The sequence below is a fragment of the Neodiprion fabricii genome, chromosome 2 (assembly GCF_021155785.1).
Source record: "Neodiprion fabricii isolate iyNeoFabr1 chromosome 2, iyNeoFabr1.1, whole genome shotgun sequence".
NCBI classification, from domain to species: domain Eukaryota; kingdom Metazoa; phylum Arthropoda; class Insecta; order Hymenoptera; family Diprionidae; genus Neodiprion; species Neodiprion fabricii.
Window position 1 is genome coordinate 15,214,780 of NC_060240.1, and position 16,069 is coordinate 15,230,848.

Below are 16,069 nucleotides of genomic sequence, written 5' to 3' on the forward strand. Positions count from 1 at the left end.
TGAATACAACTTAATACATAACAAACCACAAACCGAAACTTATGAAACGTCATATAATTTTTCATGTATTGCATTTTATAATCTATACTTGATGATGTATTACGTGATTTGTTATGTATGAATTCGTATTCACATGTTAAATTACATGGTAAAATACGTCCGAATGTCGGTCATAACGTTATGTGATTTATCATCGAATAATTTTCAATAGGGAAAATAAACTGCGTCTTGTATTTGGGATTTGAAATTTGGTACGCTACGTAACTTCCCTTGCATAAAACCTCGTGTCGATAGAAGTCCGGACAGTTGTAAGGCAAAAGCAGAATTAGCGCAACACTATCCGTGCTCAGATGAAACGCGATACGTGATCGAGATTCGAGAACACACCTTTCCAACCTAAGCAAGTCATGAATCGTTGGTACAATCAATCAACTACGTATCGACGTTGACTGAGGATATATTCATATCTTCATTAAACGATATCGATAGCAGAACCATAATCGTCGCTCCCACGTTAGCTGAGAGTGTGATTCCGAAGTTCGGAAAACCCTGTTTATTTACGTCTCATCGTTAGCCGTTGAACCATCGCACTCCTCGCGCAGAAAGTGAGAATCATTCGATCACCGCGAGTTTTGATCGCGCCAATCGCGTACAGTGTTCTGTACACTTCGTGACAAGTTATCTAGAATGCAACATTCGCTTTATTGTTACCGGAGTTCCTTCGACTTCCAAACATAATTCGAATGGTCAGCCTACTGACACTAACAATTTGTATTCTCAAAGTGCGCCGTCTGCTCAGTCTAGCCTAATAAATATTTATACTGCAGCACCAAACACAGCCGCAGAAGATATCGGCAATATCAGTGTGACATTGTGTAGAGGCGGCGTAGCGACGTGGGTGTTTTCTGCGAGGTATATTATATCGTGCAAATCGGTGATGCTGCCGTGGCATGTAGAATGCTTCAACGCCCGATTGGGGAAGGCGAAAGCTTTCGAGAGGTTCGAGCTGTTCGACAGAGATGCCGTCACGCTAGTAAGTAAATTGCACTGATCGACGCGGCTCTGTTCTTTGGTTAAGTATTTGCGCGATGTGCCGGTTGTTCGAATGCTGTTTTCCTGGAGTTTATCCACGAGAACTGATCACCGAACGTTCCGATCAGGTCGAGCAGACTCGGGTAAGTTCGTGAAAGTGTCACAACATATTCCGAATCTTCTTGAACTGCTGTCAAGACTCATTCGAGCACGCTTCGTGACACTGGTGCAAATAAAATATATCTTTAATATGGGGCATTCCACGCCAATTCGACCTGGGTTTTACCCTTGGACCTCTTCGATCCGGCCCGCGATTTTTCCTATGATTGTTCTCACTTTTTTTTGATTTTTTTTTTAGACAATTTGAATTTTTTACAAATTTTAGAAACTATTTTGTCGACCGACCAAAATTAAAAATTTGAAAAAATTTTGACAAATCCTGCGTCAGATAGCATAATTTTCAAGCTTGGACCCAGAGTGGACCGATTTTCCCTTCTTACTGTTAACAAACTTTTACTGGAAATCAACGTCAAAAAATTTTACTGAAACATTTTCGTATATCACACCGGATTTTTAAAAATATTTAGATCTTTCGCGAAAGATATTTTCTCTTCTTTATTTTACTAATGAAAAAAAAATTACAAATAATAAAACGGTTCCGAAAAATCTGAAAATTTTTTCAAAAATCCCATGTGACATATAAAAATGTTTCAGTACCTATCCATAGTAAAATGACTTTTGCTTCTAGTTTTTTTGACGTTTTTTCTGGAAAAAGCTTGAAAACAGTAAGAAGGGAAAATCGGCCGACGTTTAAAAATTTTTATATCTGACGCAGGATTTTTCAGAATTTATTCAAATTTGTAACTTTGGTCGGTCGATAAAATCGTTTCTAAAAATTGTAGAAAATTGAAATTAAGTCGAAAAAAACCAGAGGACCTTTTGAAGTGAGAACAATCATAGAAAAAATCGTGTGCCAAATCTGAGAGGTCAAGGGTAAAACCCAGGTCGAATTGGCGTGGAATGCCCTATATATAATTGTTCTGTTGGTTTGTTGTGATCGTGTAACTTCTGTACGACTTGTCCGATTGAAGTCATATTCGTACAATATATGTGTATTCTCCGGACGATGATTCATAATTATGCTAAGATCCGATAGGTGGCAATTGTTAACACATTATTGCGCACCTACCGGAAAGAGCAAGACAACGTCTGCCGGGCCTACTAGTATTTCTACAGAATACTCAGTTTTACTCTGTTTAGAATTTAGAAGCTTAACCATTGGTTAAGTCAAAATGTTAACACGAGATCAGGTCACCTATAAATATGTACTATCAAATTATCGTGCCGTTTTAAGATATGGTTAGCATTAATTTGCTTTAATTTATGCTATACCGTTTCGAATTGGTAAAGTGTGTTCGTTGAAAATACTCAGTTAGAAGCATGAATCATGGTATCGCTCCCAAAATAGTTATTTACAAAAAATCAAAGAGTGGTGTTACACGATGCTCATATCAGATCACACGTGACATATGTTATTATGATAAAATTATAATTATTATAGTTTATCATTCAGATAACCAGTGTTTTTTTTCATAGTTCAAGACTCGTGTTAAATTCCAGTACTATGCTTTTTTTTTTTTTGTCAATGTAATTCCTCGATTTATACGGTCCTGGTGTAACTTTATAATAACGAACGTTGGTAACCGCGCGTCGAATGTCTTGCGACAAAACAATGTTGTGGTCAAAATCCGGAGCAACCGATTTAATATGATTTGCACAAAATTGTCAAGTTTTGCTAGCTTGTAGAAGATTTGAAAAAATGCTTGAATCTTCTCCAGTTGAATTTTTCCACTGAGCCTTAGATGTACATGAATTTCTGTAAGTGTTTCCGTATTCACATTATCCTTCTGCAATGTTTGAATTCGTCGCAGGCAGAGAGGCTATTTTTATATTTTTAACTCATCGCCATCCGATCCTCATTTATCGTGACATTCGCACTTGTGCAATATGCAAAACACGTGGGTATAATTGAAAGTTACACGCCGTGTAATTGAAAGTTAAAATCACCGGTGTTTGATGATTTGTAAGTGACCATTCGTTTTGCATCTCAATAGTAATTCTATTGCTGGTAAAAATACAGCGTACAATATCCAGAAATTATACGTCTCCGCTTGTCAGTTAACGTTGCTGAAAAAACAATAATTATGTTCGTTTCAACGAGTCAATAGTGGGCGCATATCGTCACATTGTATGAGAGAATACTATTATTCTTATTATATATATGTTGAATTGACGGTGTCGTCGACGCAACGCACGCAACTATTCCTGGATCAATAAAAGTCACTACTTACGATATGTAACACACTTCGTGAACAAAAAGGCTTCTCTGCGCACCTCCGAGTTCGAAACTCGATAGCTTGGTCGGATATTGAATACCATTGAAAGATTTTGTTGCATGCAAGAAGAAAAATATGCGGATCAATGATTTTCAGAAACAGTGTGGATCCGCAGTGGAGTGTGTGAAAAAACTATTGAGGATGACCTGGAGGAGCGCACAGCTCCAAAAAACTGATCCAGAAATGCACCCCTACGCTCGGATGCGAATAGTTTCGTTAAACGGGCTCGGGGTCAATGACCGCGGGCGAGCTTTCGACCTTGACTCTCCTTTATGTACGGATCCTTACCAATCCTTATGAATTATCCCGAAACCCAGTTCCTGCCACTCGGTATAATCTATGCATCCAGAAAATCAAGTCCTGCAGTTACTCAACAGTCATTAGATGTCAAGACTGGGTTATTTCACTCATCCGTATTGCTACAATGTTATTCTATGTATCGTAATCGCAGGTACAATTTTGCAGAAATAATTCAATTAGCTGCAATTTTGTAATCGATTCAGCAAGTATACATATGGGGCATTTCATGACATCTCAATCAAGATTCAACACATTGGCTTTACAATTTTTTCTATGAAAGTACACGATAAAAAACGCCCTCGTCATTTTTTTTCAGAATTTTTCGATCCAGCGTATCTGAAATATGATTTAAAAAGTTGAAAAAAAACCCACTTTCTAAAATTTGAAAAAAAAGTCAAAGAAATCTTATAACAAATAACAAAATTTTTGACACCTGTTAGAAGATGGAGATTACATAACTTCAAAAGATAAGTAAGAAAAATGATTTAAAAAAAAATTAAAATTATTATTGGATTGCATGTTTGATGTAAGAATGCACATACAAGCTCATTATAATATGGGCCGAAAAATTTCTAATCAGAGAGATATTATAATGAGCTTCTATGGTCACTCTTATGTCAAACATGCAATCCAATTATAATACATTTGTTTGAAAATTTTTTTCTTATTTACTTTTTGAAGTCATAAAAACTCCGTCTTCTAATAGTTGTAAAAATATTTGTTATATTTTATAAGATTTTTCTAAATTTTTACTGATTTTAGAAAGTGATTTTTTCCCCAAGTTTTTAAATAATACTTCAGATACACCGAGCCGAAAAATTCTGAAAAAATTGCGATCGCGTTTTTTGTCATGTGCTTCCATAGGAAAATTTATAAAAGCAATCTGAGATATCGGCGTAGAATCTTGATCGAGATGTCATGGAATGCCCCATATGAAAAAGCAGACGTCAAAATGTTGTGTAAAATTTGTCTAGCCTTTGCAAAGTTTTGTCGCTGTCAACGATCAGCAATATTTGAAACTTTACAGAGTTACGCTGCTGTAATGTTTCTACATATTTTAAACTTGTAAAGTTACATCGCTGGAATATTGAGATGTTTAAAACTTTAAAGAATTACGTTGCTACAATGTTTTCACAGTATTGCGGGATTATTCGGCGTGGACTAAACGGCTTATGTTTTGCTAATATGATCTCATATTTTGAACGTACCATATCATTTTTCGCGTCATTTCATCCACTGTCTTATAACTCAATTTCATTTCATTCCTTTTATGCTTCAGTCTCCCTCGTCTTCTGGACAGGAAATTCGTTTGAGTCCTGGCACTGCCGTAATCGTCACTGGATACGTACCCTTCAATGCGATTAGGTGAGTAGTGGGTTTAGAATTTGCGAACCCCTTATTGCAAATTCGCAGCGAGTAACGACCACTACTAAAATTAGGAGTTGCACTTTAGACTTTGATAGATCGCATTGATTCATTGCGATTATTTCGCTCACCTTGTTCCAGACTATCCGAAGATAGTCATTGAATCAAATCCATTTACGGATCTATATATACATTGAGTTACGAAATCGATTATGCAGCAAAACTTCCCAATAGCGGACACCTTCGGGACCAGAAATCGTGTCCGCTATTGAAAAATGTCCGTTATACACAAAATGGCTAATTATTTATTGCACACATATGCCGTATTCTATTTCGGATAAAACAACAAGGAACGGTTTCGTTAGAGTACATATCGTTGGCCCCTATGGAAACAGATGGATTGACGGGTCAGATAGAACGGGTGCATCTCAAAAGATGCTACAAGTTGTGTATAAAGCTCTGTATACACTTGCTGTAGCATCTTTTGAGATACGTTGGTTCTATTTGCCCGGCGAAATACGTCTGTTTTCATAGGACCCATCGATTATATGTAGCAGGCTCCAGCGTGCGCGACGACACATCACAGCCAAGAGTTCGGAAAGGAATGAACAAACTGAAATTTTTTCAAACGTGTCCGCTATTAACAATCGGAAGTTTTTTCGCCGAAAAATGGTTATTGGGAGGTATATTTTTCATTAGAACCAATGCTTTGCTGCCGGGCACTTCTAACTCTTCAGGAAGTTCCACTTTGCCAAAAATGAATACGTCTCTGAAACGATGCTACGTCGCGGGTTGTTTCTTTGGGATTCAATGATTTCTGACTACTGGATCTAAGAAAGTTATGAAAATCATCGAAATCTAGAAAAAATTACTTTTTTGTTTGTAAGTGTCACTTATCTTGACTATTGTCCAGGCCTACACACCACTGGCGCGACTCAGGCGATGATAGCTCCATTCTGTATTCAATGCCAAACACAGATGTGCAAAAATTGTTGAGTTTCATCTAAGAAATGCACTGCGAAAGAGCGTGCGTCAATTAAATACACTAGATTCGTTGGTAACATTGTCATGCCAGTCTTCGAGACTCGTTAATTCTATAAGATTATGCGTCAATTGCCATAAATTACAGGTTCTTCTTTAGCCGTGCGATTATTGCATGAAACTTATCTATTTTAAGATATCCGTGTTCGGCATTGAATATATGTATGATGAGGCTATCATCGCCTGAATCGCACCAATGATGCGTAAGCTTGGAGAATAGTCAAAATAAGTGACACGTATGTACGAAAAAGTCAAATTTTCTATATTTCGATGATTTCCATGACTTAGTTTAATCCTAATACTGACAAATCATTGAATCTCAAAGGAACAATCTGCTCCATAGCATCGTTTCGGAGGTATATTCATTTCTTGTCAAAATCGACAAGCTTTCTCTTAAGAGACGTCTCACTCTGTCATTTTCATCGAATGCTGCGACTGAGCTCAATCACTTCTACGCTCGCTTCTATGAAATTATTAAACAACTGACGAATTGAAACGTAAGATAGCTGCAACAATCTAAATCTGATAGGCAGATGCAATGGCCCGGCTGAAAATACCAGCTTTTAGTGAAATTTTTTTTTTTCGTTAAATGGTAAAGCAAAGGGAATAAAATGAAATCAAGTTCGTTCAAGTTAATATTGGGATTTTTTCTGGTGATAGATTTTCGGTGAATCTATCGTGCAATTCATCTGCGGATAATGTGGCTCTACATTTCAATCCACGATTGCAGAGGGGCTACGTAGTCAGGAACTCAAAGCTGCGAAATCAGTGGCAAGAAGAAGAAAGATGTTCGTCTTCCGGTCGGAGCGGATTTCTGTTTCACCGAGATACTTACTTTCACCTAATGATATTTTGCACCCCGAACGAATACCAGGTACGAATTTTTTTATTGCGCGACATATTTGGCTGAGATCGAAAATGTCGGCCGACATCATCTCATATTCAGTTCAGATTCAATTTTAAAGGCTTTGTTCCTTACCCCGTTCCAACATTAATCAATTCGATGTGAGATAATGGAAGCATGACAGTCTGCACGAAGTTTTCGGAAGTTTGATTATGCGTTAAATGAACCGAAAACTCTCTTCAACGTCATATTGCCATTCCCCTGTATTTCCGCAGATAGCCGTTGACGGTGAGCATTTTTGCTCGTTCGCATATCGAATCCCCTTAGCTGCTGTGACGGAACTTCAGGTTCAGGGAGATGTCGAAGATGTCAGAACCAGGGTAACGACCTTCAAAGAATACCCAGACTATAAAAATTACCCGCCGAAATACAACCTCGAAGTTTTTACTGACAAACCGTTGAATAACAAATTGGTGAGCCAATCATATTGAACGCTTTAAAGAAGTCACAAACGAGCTAATTCTCGTGTGTCGTGGTCTTCAGGATATTCCGGTCACCGTTTCCATTCCGGAAGGCATCAGAGTCGGGAGTCGCATATCCGTCAAGGGGCGACTAAAGCTGCTTCCCCACTCGTAAGTAAGACTTGAGGTCTCATATTCAGTAAATTCCATATTTCTAACTCCCACTTTTCCGTGTGAGAAGTTGTTATAATTACTCCGAACATGGAAAATTGAATTACTTTAATTCAATGATTTTGGTCCCAATCGTCGCGGCGCTTCGTAATCTAGAACTAGTGCGATTTTGAGTTGGAATAAAACGTGGAAAAAACAATCGCTTTATTCAATAATGTTTTCTTAGCTTCAAAAGCATCCGAGCGGAAAATTCATAGGTTGGCACGTCGAAATCAGTCAGACTAACCGCTCATCTTCTTTCTCGACAGATTTTACCTCAATTTGCAAAAAGGGCGAACGATATATCCTCATCCGGAAATCGGGCTTCACTTGAACCCGCGGTTTCTCTTCGGTAGCGCGGAGCCATGCGTTGTTATGAATTGTTGGCAGAACGGAAGCTGGGAACACGAAGAACGACACGAAGGCGTTCTGTCTTGGGGACCAGGTCGAGAATTCGTGTTAACGTAAGAATTCTGTTTCGAATTATCAATCTGTAAGTTGTTTCCAGTTTCTTCACCGCTGATTTCTTGTACGATCTTTTATACAGCTTGGCCTGCGAGTACGAAGCTTATACTATATGGTTGGGGAGCAAGATGATCGGCGAATTCATACATAGAGTTTCCCTCGAGAGTATCGACACCATCAAGATCTGCGGTGACGTCGTCATATACGAACTCTGCGTCACGCACGCACCCTAGAGTCTATCGCATGGTAGATTAGATACAACGATTCCTTTTGCCAAAGAAGCTTTACCTATTAATTAAGATAGCAAGTCCATTAATCAAACTTTTTAACCATCCGGCATTTTGACTCTGGGTATTTACATATATATAGGTTCGTTTTCACGTACCTTCGACGGGCTCATTTAAATAGATTTTGCTCCGTTCAAAACACTCGAATTCATTCCATCATATCTAACTCAGAATGGTTAGATTATAAGAAGAAACTCAAACCGAAAATATTCATGAAAGTGACAATTGAGGTAATCTATTTAGTAATGTGAAAAAAAAAAAAAAAAAACAAACGAGCTGACAATACACAAGATAGAAGTATAATTCTTCACCGACCGTTCAAAGAGTAAATAATTATTTTATTTTCTTTTTCTTGTTTTTTTTTTTTAATTCATGTCAAGTTGATACAAGTTTCTAATCTCCATAATTGGATGGAGTATTTTTTTATGTATTATATTTTTTCATTTCTATATTCTGCGAATAGCTGTCGGTGAATTGTTTATTTCAATATTGCAGATTTGATCGCTCATTTTTACATACCAAAACGTCACAAGAGAAAAAAAATAGATTAATAGGATAACGAACAAAAAATACAAATGAGATTCTTGTATACACTCGATAAAATGTTTCGCTTCATCAAAAAACTTGGATTGCGAAGATCCTAATTTTCACATCGCATCTTCATTTCATTTGATTATCTGTTTATAATTTTATCTCTAGCCATTTATACGCTTTTTAACGTTATACCGTATTTTGAGCAGCTGTGCAATATTAGAGAGAGAAAAAACGAAACAAAAAACCAATCAATAACAAAATAAATTTTATTTAATTAATTATATCCTGTATAGTTTATAACTTTGCTTAATTTACGATGATGTAAAAATATATTTCATAATGTATAAAGTGTTTTCTAGTAATCATAAAGCATTTTCTGGAAAGCCATAATAATCCAGAAGGAACATTTATATTGTAACACGTAATCTACACTCATATACAATAATAATCAGTTTAAGTTTCTCCAGCAATCGGAAGAAAACGAAGAAAAAGAAGTCAAACGACCAGCACATTATTATTATTATTATTGTTGTTATAGCTTGGTTTTTTTTTTTTTGTTGTTTTTTTTCGGTAGAAAACAAAGATTTTTTCCTTACACCGAGCAACGTATTGCGAGAATGACAAAGACAAAGCAGTATAGCAAAAAGGCAATTCGATCGAGCACCATGGCAGCCAGAGTCCACTCAAGTTGAGAGGATTTCGGTGGAGTGAGGATATTCTGGCGGTCGCCATCGTTCAGACTGGAAGTGCCGAGTGTTCCGGGAATTGATTGATTCCCATCGGTTACGTTGCCCTCTCGCATCTCCTCGCCAGGATTCGCTCTCTGTACTTTAACCTGTCATTTTAAAGTTATAAATTTACTGTCAATTTTGAGAATTTTGCTTGCAGTAAATATTACACCTTGCTCACCAATTGGACCATCTCATCGAGCCAAAGAATTTTCCCCAACTGACCTACCAGGAACTGCTTCACTCTCCAGGGCAGCCGTCTCGCGTTTGACCTCTTCGACATATTAATCACCATCACCGAGATTATCAGTGATATACTAACCAAGTACAGGCTACAGTTGTAGAAATGCACTATGGAGGAATTCGAAATGGTTAGGTTGGTTGACTTGTATCTCAGTTTGAGATACTAATTTCGGATCGTAGTATTCCCTTACGGAAAAACGCAAATTCACCCTCAACTTTGGGGTAAGTTTACAGCTATCCAAACCGCGCCCCCCAACTTGCGCGTGAACTTTAAAACGTTCAGGGTTTGTTCTCAAAGTTGAGGGCCGAACCAAAGTCAAAAACAAACGTTGGGAAAAGGGAAATATTATTTACGCCAGTGATAGTGAACCGGAATGAAACCTCATCCTTATTTTGTAATACAAATCATTCTGAGCAAATTTGAATAACACAAGCTACGGTCATCAACAAGTCAAGAGAATATTTGATTATCAGAACGTTTAAAACTGTTGAAATCTGGTGTTTCTTTTTTTATCCATTTCTAATGTTTTTTGTCTTATTTTTCTCGTTCACGAGGCACCCATAAATTGCCTGAAAGAAGTTCAAGAAATCAGATATTATATTATACTTATAATATTTACTGGCTTGTCGCAAGGTAGGTCACCTTTATCATCTTCATTCATTATTACGTGGGAGCATTTGTGATTTATTATTAAACAATTATAATCACTGCTCATTCATTCTCACCCCCGCGTAACACTGAAATGTAATTTTTAACAAAGATTAGTTGTACGGTAATTATATAAATCTATTTTTCCCAATTCCGGTGACGACTGTTTGTAAACATTTTATCAGACGTTCTCTGGAGATCTTTATGGTGCACAAAATAGCCCACAAATATTGGTGTTGGGTGAAAAACACCAGAGTTTAATAATCATTTTGAACATTGTAATTATAACACCGTTTCTCAAACTGTTGTCATATTGCAACTTGTGTTATTCGTATTTGCATGAATTCATTTTTAATACCTGGTAGGGATATTGTTTTATTCCCATTCACCATCATAATTTATTCAATTCTTCGAACAGTTTCTTCACAGTTAAGAATTTCGAGGGTGTATCATTAATCTTCGAAGGTTAATCACCAAAGTTGGAATTTTATCATTAACGGTTTTGCCCTCAGAATTAATACACTCACAGATTAGAGGCGTGTGGTGAGCAGTCGCTGGTAACTTCTGGTTAAAATAGATCAGGAACAAAGATATCAGAACCATCGTGCAAGCCGCGACCGTGATTCTGTCCTCAGACTGAGGCGGCAACCAAAAGATGACCAACGTCAGGAACACAATGGCTGTAAAATGAACGACTCAATGACTGAAGCAAAGGGTACAAACGTGAGCTTACCAGTCGCTGGAGTCATGACGATGGCCGCGTAGTTCGGGGATTGTCTCTGCATGGTGAGATTGTAAGTTACATCGATATAGGCTTCAGGGCAGCATGGATAGTGGGCGACGTTACGTTCACGGGTCAAACCTTTGAGTAGCCACTCGGAGTTGTGTGTCAGAAGGTCGGGCTATGGCAGAAGGATTTCATCAGAAACTACCATTATTAACGTGAATTCTGAATTCTGTTTCCCAACCTGATTCTCGACCTCTGAAAATTGTAGGTCGATCTGTTCACCGTCGAATGTCCAGGAACCGAGTCTCAGAAAACAAACTTGAGTGTCGAATGGCCAAAAGCGCAGGTCGAGGTCGCAGAAGACCATGAATTGCGACGGAGGAACCCAGAGCACAGTTCCATCCCCGCTCACTATGCAGTGCGTGTTTCCGTAATGGTCAATTGTACTACCAGCCGCACTGGAAAACAAACGGAGTAGCTGGTATGGATGAATTGACTGCAGCTGATGCTTTCAATCATGTAATAGTAACAGCATGTACCTGTTGTAGAGAACAATATCCGGCTGCCAGACTTCATGATCGCCGAGATGAAGGTGCGTCAAACCACCGTAGTGCGAAGCATTCCATTTAAGCTTCTCGTCAATCCAGGACTGAAAGTGTTGAACCGCTTAGAACAAGCGTAAAAGCTTTATTTGAGGAAGAAAAATCTAACCGGAGTGAAACGTACCATTTTTACCCAAGCGTACACAGTCATCATTGACTTCAGGTCTTCCTGTAACGAGACAAAATCAACGGTTTGACAACAATTGGCTAATTTAAATAGCCGAATTCCAGCCAAGGGTATTGCTATTTGGTAGAACAAGCTTACAATGGTCACATGACGAATTGTGATATCAATTGTCACTGTCGTTGTGTTGAAGTGCTGAGCTGGTCTTGCGAACTTGTCATAGTTCAGCAGGAGGTCTTTCCTCAAGTGATCTGTCCACGTCTCGTTCCACACTGGCTTTCCGGGCACATCTGTCACCGTTACTTGTTGCATGTTAGGATTTTTCGTGCGATAAGTTGTTAATAATTGTCATAATTTATTGTGTTCGACTATCAACTCCGTCCTTGCTACTTACTGATGATATTTAATTGTAAGTTCAAGAGCGGACAACTCGATTAGGTACATATTCAAATTAATTCTCATCAGTTATCACAAAGTTATAATTATCAACATTCGAAACCAATAACTGATACGCACTTTATTCTGTGATTCAAATGGCAAAAGTTCCCGCGAGTTTAAACACAAATACCTTGTCAGACAACTTTATTTTGATTGGAACACTTGAATGGATAATCGCTGGTCGGCTAACTCGTTGGAGGACAAGAGACCGTTTCGCTCGACCAAAGTGGCCATCATCAAAGCTAAATTGCAATATCTACGACTCTCTTGACAGCGTGCAAGTGGGTTACCAAAGTAGAAAACGAAAATATCACGATCAAATATCCAGCCGCAGGGAGGAATTGATACAAGTTTGAAATCGCAGTGTAGAACAAACGGCCTAATATAAGAATAAACGGTTAATATTAAAATTTTAGAAAATTATTACGGGGTTTCAACTGTCATGCATTTGATTCTTATGAAATACTTCGGTTTCAGTGTCTTCTATCATTGTATTTGAAAGAATTTACATTGAGAAATGCTTCAGCCATTGGAGTGGGATAAAATAACTCAAAGCTTGGTCCCATTGAAGCCGGGAAGTATAAAGCGAGTTTTTTTAGATCAGAGGACTCACGTTTGACATTGCTGCATTGTTGGAGAGGTAGAAAATTGAATACTCCATACAGTACCAGAATCCTGGTTCGCAAGCTGATGCGTTCAAGACTTTCAGTCATGACTGCACCGTCGGCCTGATTTCATTAGACTGTTCTTTCATCTAGTTGTCGTTCTGCTAACAGACATGTACGATACGCTGACCAATCTCTCTGTCTCTCTCTGTATCTATCTGTTTCTCGCTCTCGCAAGCTGGCATTAGCCGTTTGGCACGTCGACAACCATTTCAATTGCGTCTGTAAAAAATTGATTGTGGAATCAGAGCGTAAGTTCGTGATCAGAGTCACAATCAGAAAAATGAAAAAATAGTTCAAACTGAAGCGTACGCCTAATGTAAAAAATTTTGACATTCACCGTAAATGGAAACAGAAATGTGCTCATCCACACAAACTTACTCCATGTGAACTGCAAAAACTCATTTTGGAACATAGGACAACAATAGCGATTGACTTTGAGCCTCGAGCGTGATAAGGCAGCCTTGATTGACGGCAGGTGTTTTATAAAGCACATTTTGAGCGCACACGGATTTCCCTATGGTCATCAAAGCTGTTTGTATGACTTTAATAACGGGCTAGCATTTCCTGTTGTTTTTCCCGCGTTAACCTAAAGTCGGTACAAAAGTTGTTGTAAAAGAATTTCGGAGGAAAATGGGTGATGCTTCAACTGGAAAACAGCACAAACATCATCACCATAAAGATGGCAAGATCCCAGTTGCTGAAGTGGGTATGATGCACTCGGTTTTTTCAGCGGTTATGGAATCTGGTTTAGCAGGTTACGTTGGGACCATGTGTAAATTTGTTGTGCCATGACCTTTTCTACCATTTCCATGAACCTCAGCCGCCCAGACGCGGAAGACTTCAAAGGGTCAAACGACGAGTACGGTTGAGCCCAGCGACGCTAAGGTAATAGAATTATGACTTACTCACTTGCTTCATTCGCCGGCACGTTAAGGTGCGTAATGCTGGGTTGTCTTCAATTTTGGATAGGACAAACAGCGAGCGAAGGGCGTCTCCATTGTGAAGCAGCCTAATTTTTACACCGACCGGAGAATAACCGCAGCTGAGTTTCAGCGGCGACACACCTGGCTCCAAAAGACAAGAATCAGTGTTTCCCAATCGAAGAATCGATGCCGAATAACCAACGAGGTCAAGTTTCCGGAAACCTTCAACGGCCTTTACAGCGCGCGATTCTCTCCCAACGGTGAAGTCTTCGCGGCGTCTTTCGGCACCGGTGGCATCCAGGTAATAATGGCTACAAGTGTCTATTAGATCGTGAAAACGGAAAGCATCCTGAAGAGTTCAGACGTCTTGATGTGTCAGCAAAAAAATTAGCCGTTATTTTCTGCGTCCGCAGGTTCGAAATGGCGAAACTGGTGATCTTAAAGCGACACTTCGTAGCAGTATGGAATCATCATTCCCTGTGATGTGTTGTCGATTCAATCCGTCGCGGACAGAAATATTTTACGCGTCCAGTGCATGCGGCAACATATTTGCCTGCACTACTAACACCTATGAGTTCTCTCGATTTATCGTAGGTCAGAGAAACCTTGGGTATTATACACCGCGCAACATTACTGAAACATTGCAGCAATGTAATTTTCCAATGTTTGTAATTAACTTTGCAAAGTTAGAAGTCTTTCAGTCACATCGTGCGATATTACTGCAATATTTCGTATTCACTAGCTATGATTACAACTATTCGAGAATCATCGAGATCACCGTTTCTATTTATTTTACCAGAACCAAAGAACGAGATAAACACAATCGATGTGAACATTACCGGTGAACACTTGGTATCAGCTGGTAAGGATGCCGCGATAAGACTATACGACATCGAAACAACAAAGGTGATTTATAACGTCAATTTCCTAAGGTCCTGAAGTTACGGACCTCAAATTTATTCCAGATGATATCGAACTACAGAAAAAATGCGGCGGACGTGTTAGAGGACAAGGTGAACAAGTATCACAGAATGAGAGTGTTCGCTGTGAGGTTTCACCACGGGCAAGAAAATGTATTCATCAGCGGTGGCTGGGACGATACTGTCAGGGTAATCATTAAGGGGTGAATTTACGTCTCATCGCATATCATTTTCACACTGATTGGCCCTTAGATTTGGGACACCAGAGCAAGCCTGGGATCTGTTAGGGTAATAAAAGGACCTCATATCTGCGGAGATGCCATAGACGCCAGAGTAAGTTTCGCCACTATTTCCACTCACAATCAGTGAATCCGTAATGTTTTTCTGTTTCTCATTTCGCCAAATAGGATTCTAGGATTCTCACTGGTTCTTGGGTAGTCAGCGGCAGTCTTCAACTGTGGGACATGACGAGTGGCAAGTTGATAGAGACGGTTAGTCCTCAAAACCGACCGACAACACTTGACGGCGAGTTTCTCTACACGGTGCAATTCTTCGACGGCGATCCATACGGTGATACTGTTTTATGCGGTGGTTCCGGAACCAGTGCCGTGGAAGTTATCAGCCTTAGAGATAAAAAGGTAGCACTGATTGCTCGTTTTCTTAACCTCAGTACATATAACCTATTTGGCAATTCTTCTTTTGCTCTCATCCAGGTAATGGGATCTTTTCACGTAAATAAAGCAATCGTAGCCTTGGACAGCAATCGGTCGGCAATTGTCTTCGGTGGCATGGAATCTGTGATACGACTTGCTGACTACAGTTGACCAGGATAAATAATATTTCGACCCGAATAGTTAATGTATTTCATTGAGTATTTGGCACGAACGGTGGCGCTATTTTTTTAATAAATTACCATTACCAGTGTGATAATTCTTCGTGATTTATTCGAAAAAGTTTAGGAATAGCCACGCTCATAATTGGCACAAATCTGTTTCAAAATGTTTCGATTAATCGCGGTACGTCAGTGTTACAACTTTACGTCAATTCTGTTTCAATGACCGGCACACTTCATTTCAGAACTTTTGTCAAAGAGAATTTTCCAGAGAAAATAT

General features: G+C 38.9%; 3 protein-coding genes across 7 annotated transcripts; 2 read left to right on the forward strand and 1 right to left on the reverse strand.

Moving 5' to 3' along the window:
- The first annotated feature begins 575 nt into the window (after nucleotides 1–575).
- Nucleotides 576–8,925, forward strand: LOC124174840 (galectin-6-like). Of its 3 annotated transcripts, XM_046554400.1 has the most exons (8): nucleotides 576–746; nucleotides 828–1,033; nucleotides 5,008–5,093; nucleotides 6,795–7,008; nucleotides 7,254–7,451; nucleotides 7,522–7,610; nucleotides 7,919–8,113; nucleotides 8,197–8,925. In XM_046554400.1, exons 2-8 carry the CDS (start codon nucleotides 938–940, stop codon nucleotides 8,345–8,347), a joined length of 1,029 nt encoding a protein of 342 aa, XP_046410356.1. In that variant the 5' UTR covers nucleotides 576–746; nucleotides 828–937; the 3' UTR covers nucleotides 8,348–8,925. The 3 variants fall into 3 exon arrangements, with proteins under 3 accessions (XP_046410356.1, XP_046410354.1, XP_046410355.1); XM_046554398.1 differs by lacking the exons at nucleotides 576–746; nucleotides 828–1,033 and adding an exon at nucleotides 1,043–1,258; XM_046554399.1 differs by lacking the exons at nucleotides 576–746; nucleotides 828–1,033 and adding an exon at nucleotides 1,043–1,175.
- A 567-nt stretch (nucleotides 8,926–9,492) lies between these two features.
- On the reverse strand, nucleotides 9,493–13,209 carry LOC124174835 (acetylcholine receptor subunit alpha-like 2). Of its 3 annotated transcripts, none has more exons than XM_046554388.1 (9): nucleotides 13,060–13,209; nucleotides 12,150–12,310; nucleotides 12,009–12,053; nucleotides 11,822–11,931; nucleotides 11,524–11,740; nucleotides 11,289–11,457; nucleotides 11,083–11,235; nucleotides 9,845–10,014; nucleotides 9,493–9,770 (listed from the first exon to the last, which is right to left on the reverse strand). In XM_046554388.1, the coding sequence occupies exons 1-9, from the start codon at nucleotides 13,157–13,159 to the stop codon at nucleotides 9,528–9,530; spliced, it is 1,368 nt and encodes a 455-aa protein (XP_046410344.1). In that variant the 5' UTR covers nucleotides 13,160–13,209; the 3' UTR covers nucleotides 9,493–9,527. The 3 variants fall into 3 exon arrangements, with proteins under 3 accessions (XP_046410344.1, XP_046410345.1, XP_046410346.1); XM_046554389.1 differs by having other exon boundaries at nucleotides 12,150–12,298; nucleotides 13,060–13,206; XM_046554390.1 differs by having other exon boundaries at nucleotides 12,150–12,280; nucleotides 13,060–13,202.
- Nucleotides 13,198–16,014, forward strand: LOC124174836 (guanine nucleotide-binding protein subunit beta-like). Its single transcript, XM_046554391.1, has 9 exons — nucleotides 13,198–13,820; nucleotides 13,935–13,999; nucleotides 14,084–14,338; nucleotides 14,451–14,631; nucleotides 14,837–14,943; nucleotides 15,003–15,146; nucleotides 15,210–15,290; nucleotides 15,365–15,595; nucleotides 15,671–16,014. Exons 1-9 carry the CDS (start codon nucleotides 13,745–13,747, stop codon nucleotides 15,779–15,781), a joined length of 1,251 nt encoding a protein of 416 aa, XP_046410347.1. The 5' UTR covers nucleotides 13,198–13,744; the 3' UTR covers nucleotides 15,782–16,014.
- The last annotated feature ends 55 nt before the right edge of the window (nucleotides 16,015–16,069 follow it).